The following is a 19,647-nucleotide window of genomic DNA, read 5'->3' as shown; positions in this document are numbered from 1 at the left end:
AAAACCAGCAACTAAAACAAGACAATGAACAAAACCAACACATCAGATACTTCCTCTCCCTCTTGGCTTTTAATCATCGCCTCTTCTCCCTTCCCCAAAGCAACCATTATCCTGACTTTTGTGGTAATCACTTTCTTGATTGTTCTTTATAATTTTATCACTTAAGCTTACATCCCTATACAATATAGTTTAATTTTGCCTATTGGAATTTATGTAAATGGAGTTATATAGTATTCTTGCAGAGGAAGGAGTAGGGGAGTCTGGCTTCTTTTGCTCAAGTTTATGTTTATGAGATTTTTTTCCTTGTTGTTGAAAGGAGCTGTAGTTTTTCATTTTCATTACTTTGTAGCCTTTTGTTGAGCAAATATAGCTCAATATATTTACCCACTCTACTGCTGAAGGGTATTGGGTTGGCTTCCAGTTTAGGGTAATTTTGAATTTACCTGCTAAAACCATTTTTATAAAATGTATCTTGATGCACAAGTCCATGAATTTCCATTGGTTATAGCCCTAGGAATGGAACTGCTTAATCAAAACCCGTTTTCCAAATTGTTGGACCAAGTCATACCCTCACCAGCAGTTCCGTGACAGTTCCCATTGATTGGGGCCTCTGGCTGTGTGTTAGCTGTGGCTGTGGTTTCATCACTGTTTTACTTACTTGATACCCACCCCTATTGTCAGTCTTTTTAATTTTAGCTATTCTGATGGGTGTAAAAGAGTATCATATTGTGGTTTTAATTTTCATTTTCCTCATTACAAATGAGGTTGAGCAAGTTTTGAGCAAACAAACTTTAGACAAGTTTATTGATCACTTTGATTTTCTTTTGCAGGGACTGCTAAAGCATTATATCTGACCCATTTTTCTTAACAGTGGTCAATCATTTCCTCAGTGATTTACATCTGTTCTTCATATATTTTATATATGGGCCCTTAATTTTGCATATTGTAAATATCTTCTCCCAATTTGTGCCTTGCCTTTCATTCTCTTTAATGTCTTTGGACAGACAGAAGTTCTTAAGTTATGAATTTAATGTAGCCACATTTATAATTATTTTCTTTATAGTTGGTGACTTTTTGTTCCATTTAAAATTCATTTTCTGTAATGAAGACAATTTATGCCACACTGTCTTAACTAACTGGTAGAGATCCAACTTTATTGTTTTTCAGGAGATCTTCAAGAGTTCCTTGGATATTTTTAGCCTTTTGCATTTCCATGTTCATTTTAAAATAAACTTGCCATATTACACACATAGATACACACACCTACTGCCATTTTGAATGGACTTGCATTGAATCTATAGATAAATTTGGGAAGAACATCATAACAATATTGAGTCTTGCAACCTATGAACATAGTATAATTCTCCATTTATCAGGTCTTCAATTTCTTTCAAAAATATTTCATAATTCTCTCTGTAGGGGTGTTGCAATCTGGTTAAATCTATTCCTAGTTAATTGATACCTTGTATGCTACTATAAATCATATTTTTTTTAAAAGTCAATGTTACATTTATTATTAATCTATTGAAACATGATTGATCTTCGAATATTGACTTCATATCAGCAACTCTGTTAATTTATGAATTTAATAGCTTTTCCTACATGTTTTGATTTTCTATGCACATATCCTCCATGAAAGAAGTTTCATGCCTTCCTTCCTAATCTATACCTTGTATTTCCTCTTCTTCGAAATATTAAACCCCACAAGAACCTGAATCCGAGTAAACTCAATACAAAGATGCCAGTGGATTCTTTCCACATCGCATGCTCTCACTCTCAGCTATGGTGGCCAGACGGCTGTCCCTCAACAACCAGTTCCTATCCTGACGAATCCGAGCAGAGTAGAGCAGGTTCGCGATGCGGGCTTCCGAAGCGCCGGCTCGCACCCTGGCCGCCCCGCCCCTCGTCCGGACGCAGCCAATCAGAACCCGCCTCTTACGAGCGTCCCACCGGCCAAAATGGCGGCGGCCGTTGGTGTGGGGTCTCGGTTGTAGTTCCGTTGCTCTACTCCTCCCGTTGCAAAATGTGAAAGGAGGAGCGGCTGGTGGAGGGCGTCCTACGCAATGAGTCGGCGAAGGAAATATGGGGACAGCCCTGGCCTGAAGAACACGCCGCGCAAAGCGGCGGCGACTGAGGAATGCAGCTCGGTGGTCGAAACGGGGAAGAGGCGGCTGAGGTCGGCCCGCGGTTCAGGGCCCTGTGGGGCTGGAGAGAGGCCTCCCCGGCCCCTGCCGCAGCAAGAGCAGCCTCCAGTAGCCGCTTCGTGCAGTAAAAGTAACCCCGAGGGTGAGACGTGGGCAGCGGGGCCTCCCTGGGCTTCGGTGCCGCAGCTTCAGAAGCCAGCTCGTGACCGGGAAACCCCGGGTGCAGGTGGGAGTGGAGTCTGAAGTTGTGTTTTCTTTCCCTGGGCTTCTCCCTCGTGAGTCCAAACTTAACGCGACACCACTCCCCCAGGGCTTTCATCCCCGAGTGTGAGCACTGCCCCGTTAGGCGTGACAACCCACTTGTCGCTCCTGCCACAGGAATAGACTGGGGGGTTTACCTGTTGGAGGGAGGAAGGCTAATTTGTAGGCTCTCCTCCAGGCATCAATAGTGGCAGAGGGAGGAGATATAATATCTTGTGCCTTCTGCTTATTCCTACGGCAATTATTTCCCCTTAAACTTTTTGCCCTGATTTGACTTAGAGAAGGGGCCGTGTGGAATATATAGCTATCTCTATCCTCAAAGCCTTGGTGATGTCTCAACTCGTTATGAATAAACCGGAAGTTCCTTTGTATAATGTCCCTCATAGTAGGAAACCCAGGGCCCCTGAGTATTTAATTCTGATCACTTTTTGGTGTTCAATTTTTTTCTAATAAATCCTGGTAGGAATTGAAACTCATATAAGAGCTCTTTCCTAGAGCATGTTCTTAAAATACAGCTTTTTTTACCTTGTTTTTAGTTTGACAAAGCAGTTGCAGAATAAACAAAAACAAAAAGTGATACTAGGCAAAACTTAACCAAGAAATGGCTCACTGAAGCTTTTTAAAGTAATTAGTGTAGTTGGATAGAGTTGGCAAAAGGAAGCTAAACATAGACTTTTTCTGAAGTTTTTGTTGAAATGCTTTTGATTTTTGAAATGTGTCTAAATTACAGGTGGTTCCCAAAACCTCCTAGTTCCAGGGGTAATGAATGGAATGACTAAGTTATACAGTATTGTACATTTATAGAGCTATTAGATTGTCTTAAAATACTTGCTATTTACAATGTCAAACCTATGAAGTACTACAGGGATTTTATGTGAAACATTTCAATTATGGCTAAAGTAATATAATCATCTCTGGGAAATAAATTTATAATTGGACTCTAAAAAAAATTTAGTCTAAGCTGGTATTTAACATCGGGGTATTATGAAGTAAAGTAATGCTTTAAAATGCAACAATTGTTATTTTAACCTTCTTTTATGTAGAAATGTATGAAACACCAAAGAGAATGCTGCAAATGGATTTATTGTCATCTACCTTCAGTTCTCCTAATGATCCAGATGGACAGAATGATATCTTTTGGGATCAGAATTCTCCAATGACAAAACAGTTAGGTAAGTTGTTAAAACATTTTTATCTGGGTGAATATTTGATTAATGATTAGGATTTAACTGTAGAATCTCAGTCGGGTATCCACATCAGGAACTTTTATACAGCAAATGTTTTTCGAGAATATTAAGTGATCATGTTGCTGTGATACGCGTGTAATGTCAGAATGCATAGTGATCTAAGCCATGCTAATTAAAATTGTGTTCTAAGACGTGACCACTATTTTTAAAAATTAGTTTTTTGTTTTTAATTTATAGAAATGTCTTTGTTTCTTTAGGTAAAGGAAGAAAAAAGCAGATTTACACCACAGATAGTGATGAAATCTCACATATTGTTAAGCGTATTGCTCCTCAGGTAAATATCAGTATTTTATAGTTTATTTTAAAACAGTGAAAATATGCCACTAAGGTTTTTTTTATAGTTCATTTATGTGAAAAATATTTCATCTTATTCAATTCTCTTTTCTAAAAACAGAGCAGCAAAGATTATTTTTACCTTTTCTACCACTGGAATGCATGTTTTGAAAAAAGGACCATAATTTAAAATTGGTAATATATATTTTCCTAAGCATATATATATACTTTTTTAGAATGATGATTTTTAACTAGAGCTTTGTGTTTATTTTGTTTTTAATGTTATTTAACAATATATGGTATCATTTTTCAAGTTACTAAAAGAGTAGAATCACACAATAAAAGTTTAAACTTCTAAGTTTTTTGTGATGGGTATTTTTTTTCTCTGTCTATAGCACACCTTTTCCTCATTGAAACTGCTTTTCTTAATACTTGTTGGCTTATAATATCATCAAGAAACATAAAAATGGAAAAAACATTGGATTTGGAGTTAGTTCTCAGTCTGCCTCCTATGCTGGATGACCCTAAGCAAGTCACTTAAACTCTCAGAACTTTAGTTCATTCAGCCATTAAAATAGAATTATTACTTGTATTGCTCTCTTTCTTGGATTAATATGATGACTGAATTGGATAAAAATTCTATGTAAACTACAGAGCATTACAAATGCTAGGTTAAAGTTAATTATGATAGTTAAATTATTTGCTATAAAAGAGCTGTATTCAAAAATTTCTTCATTATTTCAGCTCTTGTAATGCTTGAGTGTAAGAGATGTATAAGTTTAGGTCAACCTCTGTTCTGGACCTCTTTCCTTTCTCTTTTTCTTATTTAGCAACATTTAAATCCAGAAAACATCCAGTTTTTGCTTAGTGTCTTCTCCATAGGAAGTTTAGTATTTTTCCTTGAAATGCTCTTGGATAGTGACTATATGTTGACCATAAACAAGAGATGACACTGGCCCAAACTGTGGTTACAAGGATCACCATCATCCAGGTGGAGGAGACAGGAAATAAAGTTTTTCTTAGCAACTATAAAACATCCAGAATTACAACTAACACGGTCAAAACAACTCTGTTGCTACTAGCTCTACATTCCATGTTTGACATGTCATAGAAATGCATTTTACATACAGTTCATTAGTTAAATAGCCTTTATACCATACACTACTTGCTTCATAAGTTAACAATAGATCTTCATTAATTGTGGGTTTCACATGAAAGAAGCATTATAAAATGTGTTTGGGCTGGCCAGCCTCAATAGTGATAAAAAGAGAGTTGAGTAAATTATTGGACTCTTTACCTAAGTGGGCTGGAAATAATAGCTCACATAAAGAAATGGCAACAGTTTGCAAGTGGTAACTTGTGTATAAGAAAAAGTACAGTGAAATTAGTTGCTTTTAAATATTACCATTTTCACCTGAGCACTTTTAAAGCACATAAATCTTTGGTAATATCAAGGTCTTCTTAAGAACTTGTCATTTTCTCAGAATGACATATTCATGTTGTTTATTTTTAGGTGAGTTACCCTCCTCAAATAATTATTTAAGTCACCTTAATAGTTCCAGAGATGACATTTTTTAAAATTTGTACTTTTAATTGGTCAGTCATTTTGCTTTCTTCAGGGATACTTTTTGTATAATGTTGTTCTTTGAAGATGGTGTATATTTTTCCATCATTTTTACAACTCTGCACAGTATACTCTAGGATATGTGCTTAGATACCTTTTGCAGTACCTGGATTGTAATTATTGTAATTATGTAAGTATTGATGAGGAAATTTTAAAAATATAACATTTACAAATACTATAAAAAATATATAGGACCCATGTATATATATAACTAGATGTATAAAGTTATCATACTTTTATATTCTAAAAATGGAATGAATTTAAAATTACTTGGTAAATGGACCAAAAAAAAATCCATAATTAAATCATTAAGAATGTTATTTTTCCCTAAATTCAAGATTGTTGAAACAAAAGGGAAAATATGTATTGCGTCTAAAATCAAAATTATTGCTTTCCTTGGGTATTTTGCAAAGCTAAAATCTACTAGGTTCAACTGGACATCTAAGAAAACTGCTTGTTGATTGAGGATTTTGAAGTACCAAGTTGTAGGTATCTTTTCACCTAACTTTCTAGGGAATAAACATGAACTGGCATCTTTATGCTCAGCATTTTGCTAGATGCTGAACTATCAGGAATAGTCCTTGCCTTCAAGTAATCTATAATCTAGTGATAAGATTATTTTAATTTGTGTGATAGTTGCTTGTTTATGCTCATTCTAGGTACTATAAAAATAGAGTAGAAAATGATTAACTTGTTTAATTTATTGGTTTGGTTTGTAACTAATACACAATTTATTCTCTAATTTTATGCATGATCAAGTGACTGAAGGGTATAGTAGAAAGATCCAGGACTAAAATGGCTTTTTTCTAGCCTTAATACTGTTAAACTTCTTTACCTGCTTTCTCTACTTACTTTTTGTTCTTATCCCTCATTCACAGCATCAGTTCTAACCTTGCATTTATCTCTAACTTGGTCCTGATTTAATTCTAAGTTGTCTTAATTCTACCTAAGTGTTGTCAGTTAAGGTCAACATGGATTGTCCCAACTTTAGATAAGCATTATAATGGGGATAGGGAAAATTTGGAGAATCAGGTGATACAGAAAATACTCCATATGTATCTCTCTTTATTCAAAATTCTAATGATTCCTGCTACATGGTTTATTTCTGATACTAATGTTTATTTTATGAATATCTTATGACAACTGAAATAAGTTGTTCGGTTTTCTTTTGATAAAAACATGTGCTTTTACTATTGAATATGCATTTCCTAATTAATTAAATTCTTAAAAACAAAATTTTTTTGAAAATAAGGAATTCCCAATTCTGAGTGTTTTCATTCCCAGAAACATAAATAGATCACTTCTTGCAGCTTGTTAGTGCTGTCCTCCATCTTCTCATTGTTTTGGAGTTTGTTTAGTAGCTATCACCTTACCAGAAATTATTGCTTTAAGAAAATAATTCAGCATAATTAAAGTGGATTTTTGTTTGGTTGGTTTTGGTACTTTTACACCTCTTTTTTTTCCCCTTCTGCCAAAGGATGAGAAACCAACAACAGACTCCATGCTGGGCGTGTGGATTGGTGCAACTGCTATTCCTTGCACTCCTAGTGTAGCAAAAGGAAAATCAAGAGCAAAACTCAGCTGCGCAAAGTAAGTTCAAACTTTGCAGTTTTTCTAACATTCAGTGAAGTAAATATTTTTAATATTCTTTTTTGGTTTTGTGAATATGTCAAAATGGTTATAAATTATTTTCCTAAATTTTGACATGTAAAATTTTGACTTAAAATAATTATAATATCAGTATGTGTTAAAACTTTTGAGTTTTAACATTAAAATATGTTAAATAACAACTGAATATTTATGACTTTTAGAACTTTACTTAGTTGTAATTTTTAAAATGTTTGTTTAATAGGTTAAAATCACAAAATCAGGAGGAGGAACTTATGAAATTGGCTAAGCAATTTGATAAAAATATGGAAGAGCTAGATGTGATTCAAGAGCAAAACAAGAGAAATCATGATCTTATCCAGATGATTTCAGAAGCAGAGACTTTAAATAATTACAGAGATAGTGTACAGACGCAGTTGCTACATGATATAGTTCCTGAAATCGATAATGCTATGATAAAGAAGCCAGTGAAAGAAAACAGGATATTTGTAGTAAATGATCAAAATAGCAGTCAGAAAACATTTGACCAAAACGCTGAAGCAGCCTTTATCGCCATTTTTGATGGTTCTACTCAGAAATGTAGTGGACGGTTAAGCCAAGATCTGTCAGATGCTTTCTTGAACACCAGTAATACTACCTTTGGAAAGAAAAACGCTTTGAAAGAGGAGAACATCATTACTAATGAAACTCTGGTCACTGAAAAACTGCCAAATAAAACCAAAGGATCACTTTCTCGTCAAGTAGATAATCCTGGAATGACAAAATCACATGTGACTTCCTGTACTAAGGAACCAGGAGCTTTTAATAAGCACATTGATACATTTACTACCAGTGATTTTGAGGATGATTGGGAAAACTTACTAAATAATGAACCTTTTGTTATGCAAAATATTGAAATGTCTGAACTTTTCCCTGCCCCTGAAACAGCCCAGATTACTGATCAAAAGGAAATTTGTACCTTTAACAGTAAAAATGGTAAAAGTAAGTCAGGAATGAATACAAGTCTAGATACCAGGTTAAGAGATTCAAAAATTTTACAACATCTTCCTTCAAAGACATGGAACAGTGAATTAACAGATGCTGCAAAATACAGATTTTCACCAAAGCCGAATGATAAACCAAATAAATTATCATCCACTGGAAATAAATTGGAGAAATCTTTTAATACAATTGTTGTTCAAGACAAAATTCAAGACTGTGCAGTTGCATCTAATCTGGCAAAAGTAAATGAAGATACTCATATTAAATTTACTTCTAATGTAAATGCTTCTGAAAAAAAGTCTACTTTGAACCCAGGATGTTCTAATGAACAAAAAAATAAGTCCATTTTTAATCAGTCTTTGAAGGCACCTACTAATGTCGAGCCTTTAGGCTCTGCAACTTTGGGCAATAAAACCAGTGTTTGTAACCCAAATCAGACTAATGCGTCAAAGCTTAGTTCTTTCTTTGATGATTGGAATGATACATCATTTACCAATGAAATTGTTAAAGCCTGTCATCACTTAGAGAATACCTGGGAAGCAGATGATGTAGATGATGATTTATTATACCAAGCATGTGATGATATTGAAAGACTAACTCAGGAACAAGACATTAGAGTGGACAGCAAGACATCAGAAAGTGTACTTGGAATCAATAATAGTTCTAAACATGGAGCCAAAAATGTGTTTACTACACCTAAACAAGGAAGTCAGTTAGTGCAATCAAAGCATTTGAATCTGAACAGCGTTTCAGTGCAAACATCTTCATTGACAGATAGCTTACAAATAAATAAATCAATGAAGATGGAGAAAAGGGAAATTTGTGGAAATTCTCCCGGATTTTTAGGTGCCACGACAAATTTGACTATATATTCTAAGAACTCAAATCGTCAGATCAATAATCTGCATGTCTCTTGGAATAACACTGATGTTCCAAAACAAGTGAATAGTTCCAAATCGGTTCTTACAGGAAGTTCAAGTTTGAATGTGAGTTCAGATCATATGAGTACAGAAATTGCTGCTAATAAGAAGAAATTGAGTACTCCACATCTGTCGCATAGCACCGTAACAGATGAAGCTCAGAGTGACCTTAACAGAACAGTGAGATTTTCTAAGTACATGTTTATAAAGATGAAAAATTCTCAGATTCTTTCTCAGTTTAATAACAATTGTATAACAGGAAGTATTTCTGGTACCAAAATCACACAGGGTTTGCAGAAAAATAAAACTGTCAACCCATTATGTGGGAAGGCTTTTCAACAGCAGTCTTTGGTGAAATTTTCTGAATCTTTGAAACAAACTTCAAAAGGTATGTATGAAATAATTTTCTTTGAAAAGTAACCAAACTAGTTATTTGTTGTATTGAATTTGCATAACATACAAGTTAAAAACTATGATGTTTAACTAGAAGTCTTAAAGTGATTCTTAAAAATAATGCTGGAAAAAAAAATAATGCTGGAATATACAAACACTGGGTGATTTATGTTTTTAAAAGACTGCATCGAATTCTTTGCCAACATTTAATACAGTGACTAGTGTATAGTAGGCACTCGATAAGTATGTGTTGAATGTTTTCTGAATCATTTCCTGGAAAATTTTACTTATAGATTCTTGTATTATTGTGTGAAGATTCCTTGTGTTCACTAAATATCTCATTGTTTTAAAATTTGAATAATCTTACTCCTGTGTTTAGCAGAATATTGAGGTGAACAATATTTGAAGATTTAGAGCATTCTAATTAAATGCCTTTGCTAGAATACCATCTGATATAAAACTGTTAGTTATGATGGTTAGAATTGTTATTTACTTACTCAGTACATCCTGTGATCTTTGATTCTTTCCAGTTCTTTTCCCCAGTTCTCCTTTCTATCAAGTTCCATTGTTTCTACCTCAAAAAATATATCTGAAAACTGTACACTTTTCTCACTGTCTCCTGCTACCACCCTTATCCAAGCCAACGTTTCCTGACTGGACTACTACAGTTCTTTTACCTGTTCCCTGTCAATTCTAGTCTCCAAACAGCAGAATCATCTTTTAAAACAAGATAAAAAATAAAAACAAATATGGCATTTGTCTGCTTAAAGACAACCTTCAGCCACTGTCCATCCTATTTCAAATAAATCCAGACTTTACCCTGTGATCTATAAGGCCCTGGATTATCTCTCCTTAACCTTCCTGTCCTCTTTTTTTGCCTTACCTATTAGGCTTCAGCTATGTCAGCTGTATTTCAGTTCCTCAAACAGAATAGGTTCTTTTCTAGTTCAGGAGGTTTGACTGCTAGGCCCAGCTAACACTGCTTCCCAGCATGTGACCCCCACCCCTCCTTTGGCTGGTGCTTTTTTTTTTAAAATAAATTTATTTATTTATTTATTTGTGGCTGCGTTGGGTCTTCATTGTTGCACGCGGTCTTTCTCCAGTTGCGGCGAGCAGGGGCTACTTTTTGTTGCGGAGCATGGGCTTCTCATTGTGGTGGCTTCTCTTGTTGCAGAGCATGGGCTCTAGGCACGTGAGCGTCAGTAGTTGTGGTGTGTGGGCTCAGTAGTTGTGGCTTGTGGGCTCTAGAGCGCAGGCTCAGTAGTTGTGGTGCGTGGGCTTAGTTGCTCCGTGGCATGTGGGATCTTCCCGGATCAGGGCTTGAACCCATGTCCCCTGCACTGGCAGGTGGATTCTTAACCACTGCGCCACTAGGGAAGTCCAGTTGGTGCTTTTTTATCCTTAGGTCTCAGTTTCAGTATTGATATTACTATCTCACAGAAGCCTTCCTTCAACAGTCTATAAATGCTTTCCTTGTTATTTTCAGTCATCTCTCTTATTTCCTTCATTTCTTTTGTCACAGTTTGCAATCAAATATTGATAAATGTCTGTCTCATCAGTGAATACCTAGGCCTACCACAGCAGCTGCCAGTTAGATGTTTAATAAATATTTGAATGAACATCATGCAATATAATGTGAAAAGTCTGTCATTCACTGATACTGTAGTAGTTTTTAAAAGGGAATATTTCTGGCATAACTACATGTGCTTCTTAATGCCCAGGGCTCTTCACCAGAAACCTAGTGCCCCCACATGCATACGCCAAATCTTCTGGCTCTTTTCTGTTTATCCTTTAAAACCCAGTGCATTTCTAACCACGCAGAGTGATTAAGATTCGCTTTCTCTGGGTTTCTCCAATACCCAGTGCTAACTTCTGTTACAGCATTTACTATGCTACCTTGTAATGATAGATTTCCTTAATCAGTCTCCCTCACTTGTGGCTAAACATTAGGATTCTTACCTATTATGTAGATCAATGCTACTATGGTAAGGGAGTTTTCAGTTTCTTTTAACATGATTGTTGTCTGTTTAGATGATGCTTTTGTTGGCATTATTGCTACAACTTTCCTATTTAAGTGATCCTTCCCTTTAAAAAAAATTGTAACAGTAATATGTAGTTTTATAAAAATAAAGAAAACAGTATAGATTAATTTGAAGTAAAAAGGTAAGTCCTCTATTTCTCCTTTCTTCCAACCATTCCTCAGGGAAATTATATAGTACACACTATCTGGCAACTTGGTTTTGCTTTCACTTAATACATTGTAACTATCTTTTCCTGTTAGTACATATAGATTTGCTTTAGTCCTTTGAGTGACTACATAGTATGTCATTATATGGATGTACCATAATTTATTTAACTGTTTCTCTGTTGATGGAGGTTTAGTTTGATTGCAGTTTTTTGCATTATAAACAACAGTACAGTCCTCCAGTGAATATTCTTCTACATAAATTTACACACACTTGTGTGATTGTATGTTAATTACTGAAAATTTATGTAAGGTTCAGAATGTATTAAATTTTGATGGATATCTCCAAATCGTCCCCCCAATCGCATCAATTTATATTCTTATCAACACTGACAATGAATACTTCTCTACATTGTCACCGAAACTAGAAACGTTGAAGCTTTAAAATTGTTGTCAGACTATAATAGTCTAAACATTTAAGTTTATGTTTAAATAAGTGTAATTAATTGAAGCATGTTTCCAACATGAATTTATTTACTTCTAGTTGTAATTCCATTAAAAACTAAATCTCTCTGGAATATTTGAGTTTTTCCAAAACTCCTGTCTTATCTGCATTTTTTTATGGATGGATAATCTGCCTTTCAGTTTACTTTACAATTTTTCTCTTAAGTTTATTGATAGTGCCTGATATTCTAATTAATATTAACGTTGTTGATATTTTCCGTTGTTTCTATTTCCTCTTACTTTGGTATAGCAAGCTGCTCTCCAGGAAATATCTTTGAAACAAAGCCCTTCTAACCACCTCATTGCTTTAAGCTAGGTTTGGCTAACTGTGGCCTGTCCAAATCCAGCCTGTATAGCCTGTTTTTGTACAGCCAGCATACTAAGATGAGTTTCACATTTTATTTGTTTATTTATTTTTGGCTGCATTGGTTCTTCATTGCTGCGAGCGGGCTTTCTCTAGTCGTGGCAAGCAGGGGCTACTCTAAGTTGCGGTGCGTGGGCTTCTCATTGCGATTGGCTTCTGTTATTGCAGAGCACGGGCTCTAGACGTGTGGGCTTCAGTAGTTGCAGGACGCAGGCTCAGTAGTTGCGGCACACGGGCTGTAGGGCGCGTGGGCTTCAGTACTTGTGGCGCGTGGGCTCAGTAGTTGGGGCTCGCAGGCTCTAGAGCGTAGTCTCAGTAGTTGTGGCGTATGGGCTTAGTTGCTCCACAGCATGTGGGATCTTCCTGGACCAGGGATCGAACCCATGTTCGTTGCATTGGCAAGCGGATTCTTAACCACTGCACCACCAGGGAAGTCCCACTTTCACATTTTAAGTGGTTGAAAAAAATCAAAAGAAGAATAATACGTCATGACTTTTGAAAACTATATGGAATTCATACTTCATTGTCCATAAACAAAGTTTTATTTGAACACAGCCACATCATTTACTTATATGTATCGTCCATTGCTGTTTTCATGCTACGAGGACAGAACTGAACAGTTGCAACAAGAAATCACATGCCTCTTAAAGGTTAACATACTTTCTGGCCTTTTACAGAAGAAAAAAGTTTCCTGACCCCTGCTTTGGGATTAAGATTAAAAAGAGCCACTCTTGCTTTGTACCTCGCAATAGTTTGAGACCTTGCTATGTGTTTTTATTGCAGATTGTGTTAAAGGAAGTGCTGATGGGAGAAATGAATGACTCTGTTGAAATCAAATTTGCCTAATGAGACTTTATTAATATCACAAAACCAGCTGTAAGGCCAGTTTTAGGGAGCTATGTTCTTTTCTGCCATCATGGATTATTAACCTATTTTCCTTCCAAATTTATGGTCAACTGAATGTAAATTGTGTGTGTGTATTCTGAGTTTCTTGTGTTTCTCAGCTTTCAGGCTAAAATAATAGATAAATTAGTCAAGCAAATTTTAAAGTACATTTGAGTATTATTCTCTAAGAAAAAATAGGTACAGTCTGTGAGATAATTGATTTAGAAAATAAAAGGCAACAGAATCATCCAGGGAGTTTGAGATATATGTCTCTTACCCTGAACACCTTCTCTCATTTCTGATTATACTGAGGAAGGAAGGGGAGACAGATGGTATATTTTGAGTAAATATATACCTTAGTTAACAAGAGAAATGTCATAACAACTAAATTCTGAACCTCTGTCTAGATGTCAGTGTAAATAATATTTCTCTGCTGACAGTGCTGCAAATTCTTATTTACTTCTCTGAAAGGTAGATTTTACAACATAAACAGTTTTACCAATACACGGTCACTTAAATATGTATTAGGATGATGGGCTTGATTTTAAAACATTATTTAAATGAGAAAATAGGTTTGATAATTTTAAAGTTTGATTTTTATAGCATTACATAGATAATCTAATATTTTAGCCCAGAGTGACTTAACTGTGGAATTAATTTTATTAGAACTCAGAATTTTGGTAGAGGCAGAATTGGATGTGTTATTAAAATAGAACTTTCTCATTTTCATTTATCTAATTTAAAACATTGTTTATTTTATAGTAGGCTTATCTGAAGTATACACTAAAGTGTGTTGCATAAGAATATATCAGAATGATTCATATTTTATATATTAAAAGACATTCATATTGAAAATTTTATTCAGATATCCTGCTTCTTGAAATAGTTTTCCAATGTTTGTAGAAAATATATCTTCCGAATAAAAATATAATATCTGACAGTGAGTTACATGTTTATTGACATGATAGATTTCACTCTATTACTCCAAAATATTTTTCCTGGATAGCTGAAATGAAAATCTTGTAGTTCTATAGAGGAAAAAAAGTAGGAGTAAGAATATTAACATAGGATATCTTATAGTAAAAATATACTCTTTGAGGTGTTGGTATCTAATTTAATGCATTATATTTTGACTACTTTTCTATTACAATTTATATAACATTTAAAATTCCAATTTGTTTTTAAAATATATTAATTTATTGGTTATATAAATTAGATGTCATTGTTTACAAAAATTATTTGCTGGGTAGTCAAAATGTACGGGTTTTAATCAAATGGATTTTATCTCACTGTGAAAAGAGTGCATCAAACAGATTGATCAGTGCTTGATTTTATTTTGGCCTAGAGCCTTGTACTGTACTGTATCTGTACTTGTAGTCTTACATTTAGTAAAGTATAGTTTAATAACGAAACCAATGTAGCAAATCTGGGTAATAAAAAAGTAAAAATTAAAACTTATTCAGAACAACTATATAGTCTGTAAAGCTAATATCTATATTTGGTTTCATTTTTAGAGGAAGAAGAGAAAAATAGAAAGTATTCTCCTGAAGAAATTCAGAGAAAAAGACAAGAAGCACTGGTTCGAAGAATGGCCAAAGCACAGGCATCATCTGTAAAGAAAGACAGCTCCCACTTAACTTGATTTCTTTAATGAAATGTTACTTCGGAGGTAACAAAGACAGTTGATAACTATCTATGATAGGAAATATTTTTTCTTGATTTCTCTATGAGAAATTTAATGCTGAGTTATAAAGCATGGACTTCTACTTTATTTAATAAATCAGTGTTTACAATGGTCAATGAAACCTTTCCTTGGAGATGTATATGAAAGTAATTGCATGTAAGTTTTGGAAATTCAGGAAAGTTAGCAATTATGTAGTAGAATCATACAGAGGAAACTAGTTTTATTTTTAAATACTGTGATTGCAGAGGATCATCAAAAAATAGATAATCCACTTAATTTTTATTGTAATAAGTCTTTTCCTAATACAAAGCTTCAACTTACTAATAGAGACTATTTCTTCATAGCTTTATTTTCAATAACTGTTCCTTAAGGTTTTTATACGTTTCTGAATTTTAATTAATACTTCCATATTCTTAGGAACATGTTTGGTAGGAAATAAAGGACTTCATAAGAAAATTACTATTTTCAATTCCTAGTTTGTAATAGATGTGAATTTAAAATTTTCTAAAATGTAGTACATTTTGGAAACTTCCCACCATTTTTAGGGAAAATGCTGATTTAAGAAGTTTAGTTTTGAAAGAAGAATGTGGATTAGCTATATAAGTAGTGTACCATCAGTAACATTTAGAACTGTCAGAAACTTTAGATATCATCTGGTCCAGCTTCTTCACTGTATAGGTGAGAAATGAATACTGTTATTCCAAAAGTCAGAAGGCAAGTTGGAGCTGTGCTAGGATTAGAATGATGTCTTTCATTCTAGTGGATACCTAGGCAAATGGTACCATTTGCTTCAGAGTATTAATTAGTACCTAAAATAACTTGTTTGTGGGCGCATTAATTATTTTATAGTATAAAACTTAAAAAAAGTAACTAAAATACATTAAGCGACTGATAATAATGCTTATTGTTTCTTGTATTAAAGAATTAACCATTCCAGGATATAAAAAATGAGAATCTTTTTTCAATTTTCCTATAACTATGTAATTTTCCCTTGATTAATTTACTGACTTTGCTAATTTGTTCTTCTCTGTTACTCTCTTTTTAATTTTTGCTTGTTTGGAATTTGCGAAGCCAGAAGTAAAAATCTTAGCTGAGGGCATAAGGACGGTAAGAATGCTTTATTTATCCCAAATGGCTTTAGGAGACCTGACGAAACTTATAAATGTGAAACACCTATGAGGGTGTTCACCACTATTCAGGTATCTTAGAGCTATGATAATATCAAAGTAATTAAATGCATTTTAAGGTATTGCTCTATAGAGATACATAATTTTGAAAATCGTATTTTCATATAAACAGTGGAGTAACACATTCTAGGTAATGTTTATTATATGCCTAAGAATATATAAAAAAGTATCTAAATAAATATAGGTATTTTTTCTATGTAAGAAAATGAAGAGCTGAGAATCTATCTTTTTCTAAACTGGCTTCACTGTGTTCTTACTACTCTTTGGATATCTCTACTTTTGCTTAAGCTCCCCCCTGCCTACCACTTGATCTCTCTAGAATGGCTTTAGCCTATTCTGTCCAGTCATTAAGACTCAGCCCAATAAATTTCAGTTGCTGTGACAATTGTACCCGACCATCCTTACTGGAATTGATTTCTTTTCTCTTATCACTGTGGTACTTATGTCTTATATCTTTTGTTGGACAATTCTATAATGCCTTATATGTTATTCAGTTGTATATGTATTCTAGTAATATTTCTAAAAGTTCTTTGTTTGAATCTCTTCCATAATTTTGTCATATTCTCAATACAGCCTATGCTACTATTTACTTAACAGTTTTCTTTAAAGTGACCCCTTTTCTCTTTAAAGGCTGACTTATAGTACTTAGGGATGGGGGTGGAAGAGTGGCCCAGCAAATCTGAGCCTGAACATGCTCTTCACAGTTGCCTTTTCTATCCTGATTCCTTTTCTTTTTTTTTTTTTTTTTTAGATTCTCAGAATTTATTCATAACTGAAAGTATGTACCTTTTGACCAACATCGGTGGGTTGATTTTAATTGACACCTAGGACAACAAGTTGTTCTAACTGAGAATTCCCACGGCAAGGACAGTGAGCTAGCATTTGTTCGGAAAGGCCTCACTCTGGCTGTTCATCTATATTATCTCTGATCTACACTTGAGGCTTTGCTAATTTGTATAATGAACATTTAAAATGTCTTTTCAGTTGCAAAATTAGTGCTTGTTATTAGCTTGTGGATGTTAAAAGTGGGCTTTCAATGGTCAGATTACTGGGGTTCAGGATATATACACCAACTGAACTATTTAGGGAAATCCCTGCACTGGCATGGATTAAACTGCAGCCAGCCTATCCTGAGGGATGGCTCAGACAGACATGTATTTACACCTCTGTGTCATAGAGTAAGTACATATCCTTAATGTCATTAGATAAAGCCAAGCTGTTTCCTATAAATGTGCACCTTTTACAGTTACATCACACTTTAAAATGCTTGACAATCTGTTGGCTGTGTACTAACATCTTATTGTGGTTTTAATTGGCAATTTCCCTACTACTAGTAAAATAGAGCCCTTTTTCATATGTTTATATACCATCTGAATTTGCTCAATTATGAGTTGCTTGTATAGACACTTTTCTGTTGGGTTGCCCGTTTTTGTTTTTTGTTTTTTGTTTTTTTCACACACACACACTGTATTTTTACAAGAAATAAATAAACTGACACCAAGCATTGTAAATGGATGACCACAACAAAAGCAACAATGATTGCAATTACCAAACACTAAACACACTCATACTATGTCATAATATTGACATTCAGTCCAGTAATCCACCACTGTAACAGCTCCTTTACTTTGCAGTGAAAATTGATTTGTATATTTTTTGCCTCTGAGTCCTTGTGGAATTTTTTTATTTTTTTTATTTTTATTCAAACAGAAAGTCACAAAAATTATAATCATCCTCATCAGGTCACTCAGTCCCATGTAATTAATTTTTTTTCATCTTGATCTTTTGTTAGCACTTTTATGAATTCATCAGTTTTCCATTAGAGTTCTGAAAATGCTTATTCATTCAGTTCAGCAGTATAGTCAGTTACCAGAAACCTGTACTTGTCAGAGTCTTTTCCATGAATTCCTTGAAGATGAAACCCTTTTATAGGAACATTTTTGCGAAAGCATCAGAGTACACCCAGAACTGTCTGTAAATGACAAAAGACTTAAAAACGACCACGGCTAAAGGTTTGATGCAAGTTCATAATAATGCAATTGACAAGGAAATATAGTTATTTCTGGGATATACATTTTAAAGTAATAACTAGAATTATGACTTATAACATTATACCAGAACATATAAGATTTTTAGAAATTTCATGTAATGTCTGAAACATTTATATTAACATATTTCCATACAAATAACCCAAAGAAAGTTTAGTATTAGTTGTTTCTTTTGTTTGTTTGTGTTTTTTATACTGCAGGTTCTTATTAGTCATCAATTTTATACACATCAGTGTATACATGTCAATCCCAATTGCCCAATTCAGCACACCACCATCCCCACCCCACCGCAGTTTTCCCCCCTTGGTGGCCATACATTTGTTCTCTACATCTGTGTCTCAACTTCTGCCCTGCAAACCGGTTCATCTGTACCATTTTTCTAGGTTCCACATACATGCGTTAATATACGATATTTGTTTTTCTCTTTCTGACTTAATTCACTCTGTATGACAGTCTCTAGATCCATCCACATCTCAACAAATGACTCAGTTTCGTTCCTTTTTGTGGCTGAGTAATATTCCATTGTATATATGTACCACATCTTCTTTATCCATTCATCTGTCAATGGGCATTTAGGTTGCTTCCATGACCTGGCTATTGTAAATAGTGCTGCAGTGAACATCGGGGTGCATGTGTCTTTTTTTTTAAAGATTTATTGATTTATTGATCGATTGATTGCTATGTTGGGTCTTCGTTTCTGTGCTAGGGCTTTCTCTAGTTGCGGCAAGCGGGGGCCACTCTTCATCGCGGTGTGCGGGCCTCTCACTATCGTGGCCTCTCTTGTTGCGGAGCACAGGCTCCAGACGCGCAGGCTCAGTAGTTGTGGCTCACGGGCCTAGTTGCTCCGTGGCATGTGGGATCTTCCCAGACCAGGGCGCGAACCCGTGTCCCCTGCATTAGCAGGCAGATTCTCAACCACTGTGCCACCAGGGAAGCCCCGCATGTGTCTTTTTGAATTATGGTTTTCTCTGGGTATATGCCCAGCAGTGGGATTGCTGGATCATATGGTAATTCTATTTTTAGTTTTTTAAGGAACCTCCATACTGTTCTCCATAGTGGCTGTATCAGTTTACATTCCCACCAACAGTGCAAGAGGGTTCCCTTTTCTCCACACCCTCTCCAGCAATTTGTTGTTTGTAGATTTTCTGATGATGCCCATTCTAACTGGTGTGAGGTGATACCTCATTGTAGTTTTGATTTGCATTTCTCTAATAATTAGTGATGTTGAGCAGCTTTTCATGTGCTTCTTGGCCATCTGTATGTCTTCTTTGGAGAAATGTCTATTTAGGTCTTCTGCCCATTTTTGGATTGGTTTGTTAGTTTCTTTAATATTGAGCTG

The 19,647-nt window shown here is 34.8% G+C and overlaps 1 protein-coding gene across 6 annotated transcripts; it reads left to right on the top strand.

Moving 5' to 3' along the window:
* The first annotated feature begins 1,939 nt into the window (after positions 1–1,939).
* Positions 1,940–17,752, top strand: ETAA1 (ETAA1 activator of ATR kinase). Of its 6 annotated transcripts, none has more exons than XM_036873802.1 (7): positions 1,940–2,370; positions 3,449–3,577; positions 3,850–3,926; positions 7,027–7,139; positions 7,402–9,446; positions 14,904–15,058; positions 17,012–17,752. In XM_036873802.1, exons 1-6 carry the CDS (start codon positions 2,064–2,066, stop codon positions 15,029–15,031), a joined length of 2,799 nt encoding a protein of 932 aa, XP_036729697.1. In that variant the 5' UTR covers positions 1,940–2,063; the 3' UTR covers positions 15,032–15,058; positions 17,012–17,752. The 6 variants fall into 6 exon arrangements, with proteins under 6 accessions (XP_036729697.1, XP_036729698.1, XP_036729696.1 ...); XM_036873803.1 differs by lacking the exon at positions 17,012–17,752 and adding an exon at positions 16,149–16,927; XM_036873805.1 differs by lacking the exon at positions 17,012–17,752 and having other exon boundaries at positions 1,954–2,370; positions 7,402–9,238; positions 9,318–9,446; positions 14,904–15,038.
* Positions 17,753–19,647: the final 1,895 nt, after the last annotated feature.

Source organism: Balaenoptera musculus, chromosome 13 (assembly GCF_009873245.2).
Source record: "Balaenoptera musculus isolate JJ_BM4_2016_0621 chromosome 13, mBalMus1.pri.v3, whole genome shotgun sequence".
Classification (NCBI taxonomy): Eukaryota; Metazoa; Chordata; class Mammalia; order Artiodactyla; family Balaenopteridae; genus Balaenoptera; species Balaenoptera musculus.
Note: the sequence above shows the minus strand (reverse complement) of the source record. Positions and strands in the feature narration are given on the sequence as shown.

What these genes read in the sequence shown, in the direction of transcription:
- ETAA1 (XM_036873802.1), top strand. Translation starts at nt 2,064, where the DNA reads ATGAGTCGGCGAAGGAAATATGGGGACAGCCCTGGCCTGAAGAACACG. An exon ending in GCAAAACTCAGCTGCGCAAA is followed by an intron (nt 7,140 to 7,401) that starts GTAAGTTCAAAC and finishes TTTGTTTAATAG; the next exon opens with GTTAAAATCACAAAATCAGG. An exon ending in TTTGAAACAAACTTCAAAAG is followed by an intron (nt 9,447 to 14,903) that starts GTATGTATGAAA and finishes TTTCATTTTTAG; the next exon opens with AGGAAGAAGAGAAAAATAGA.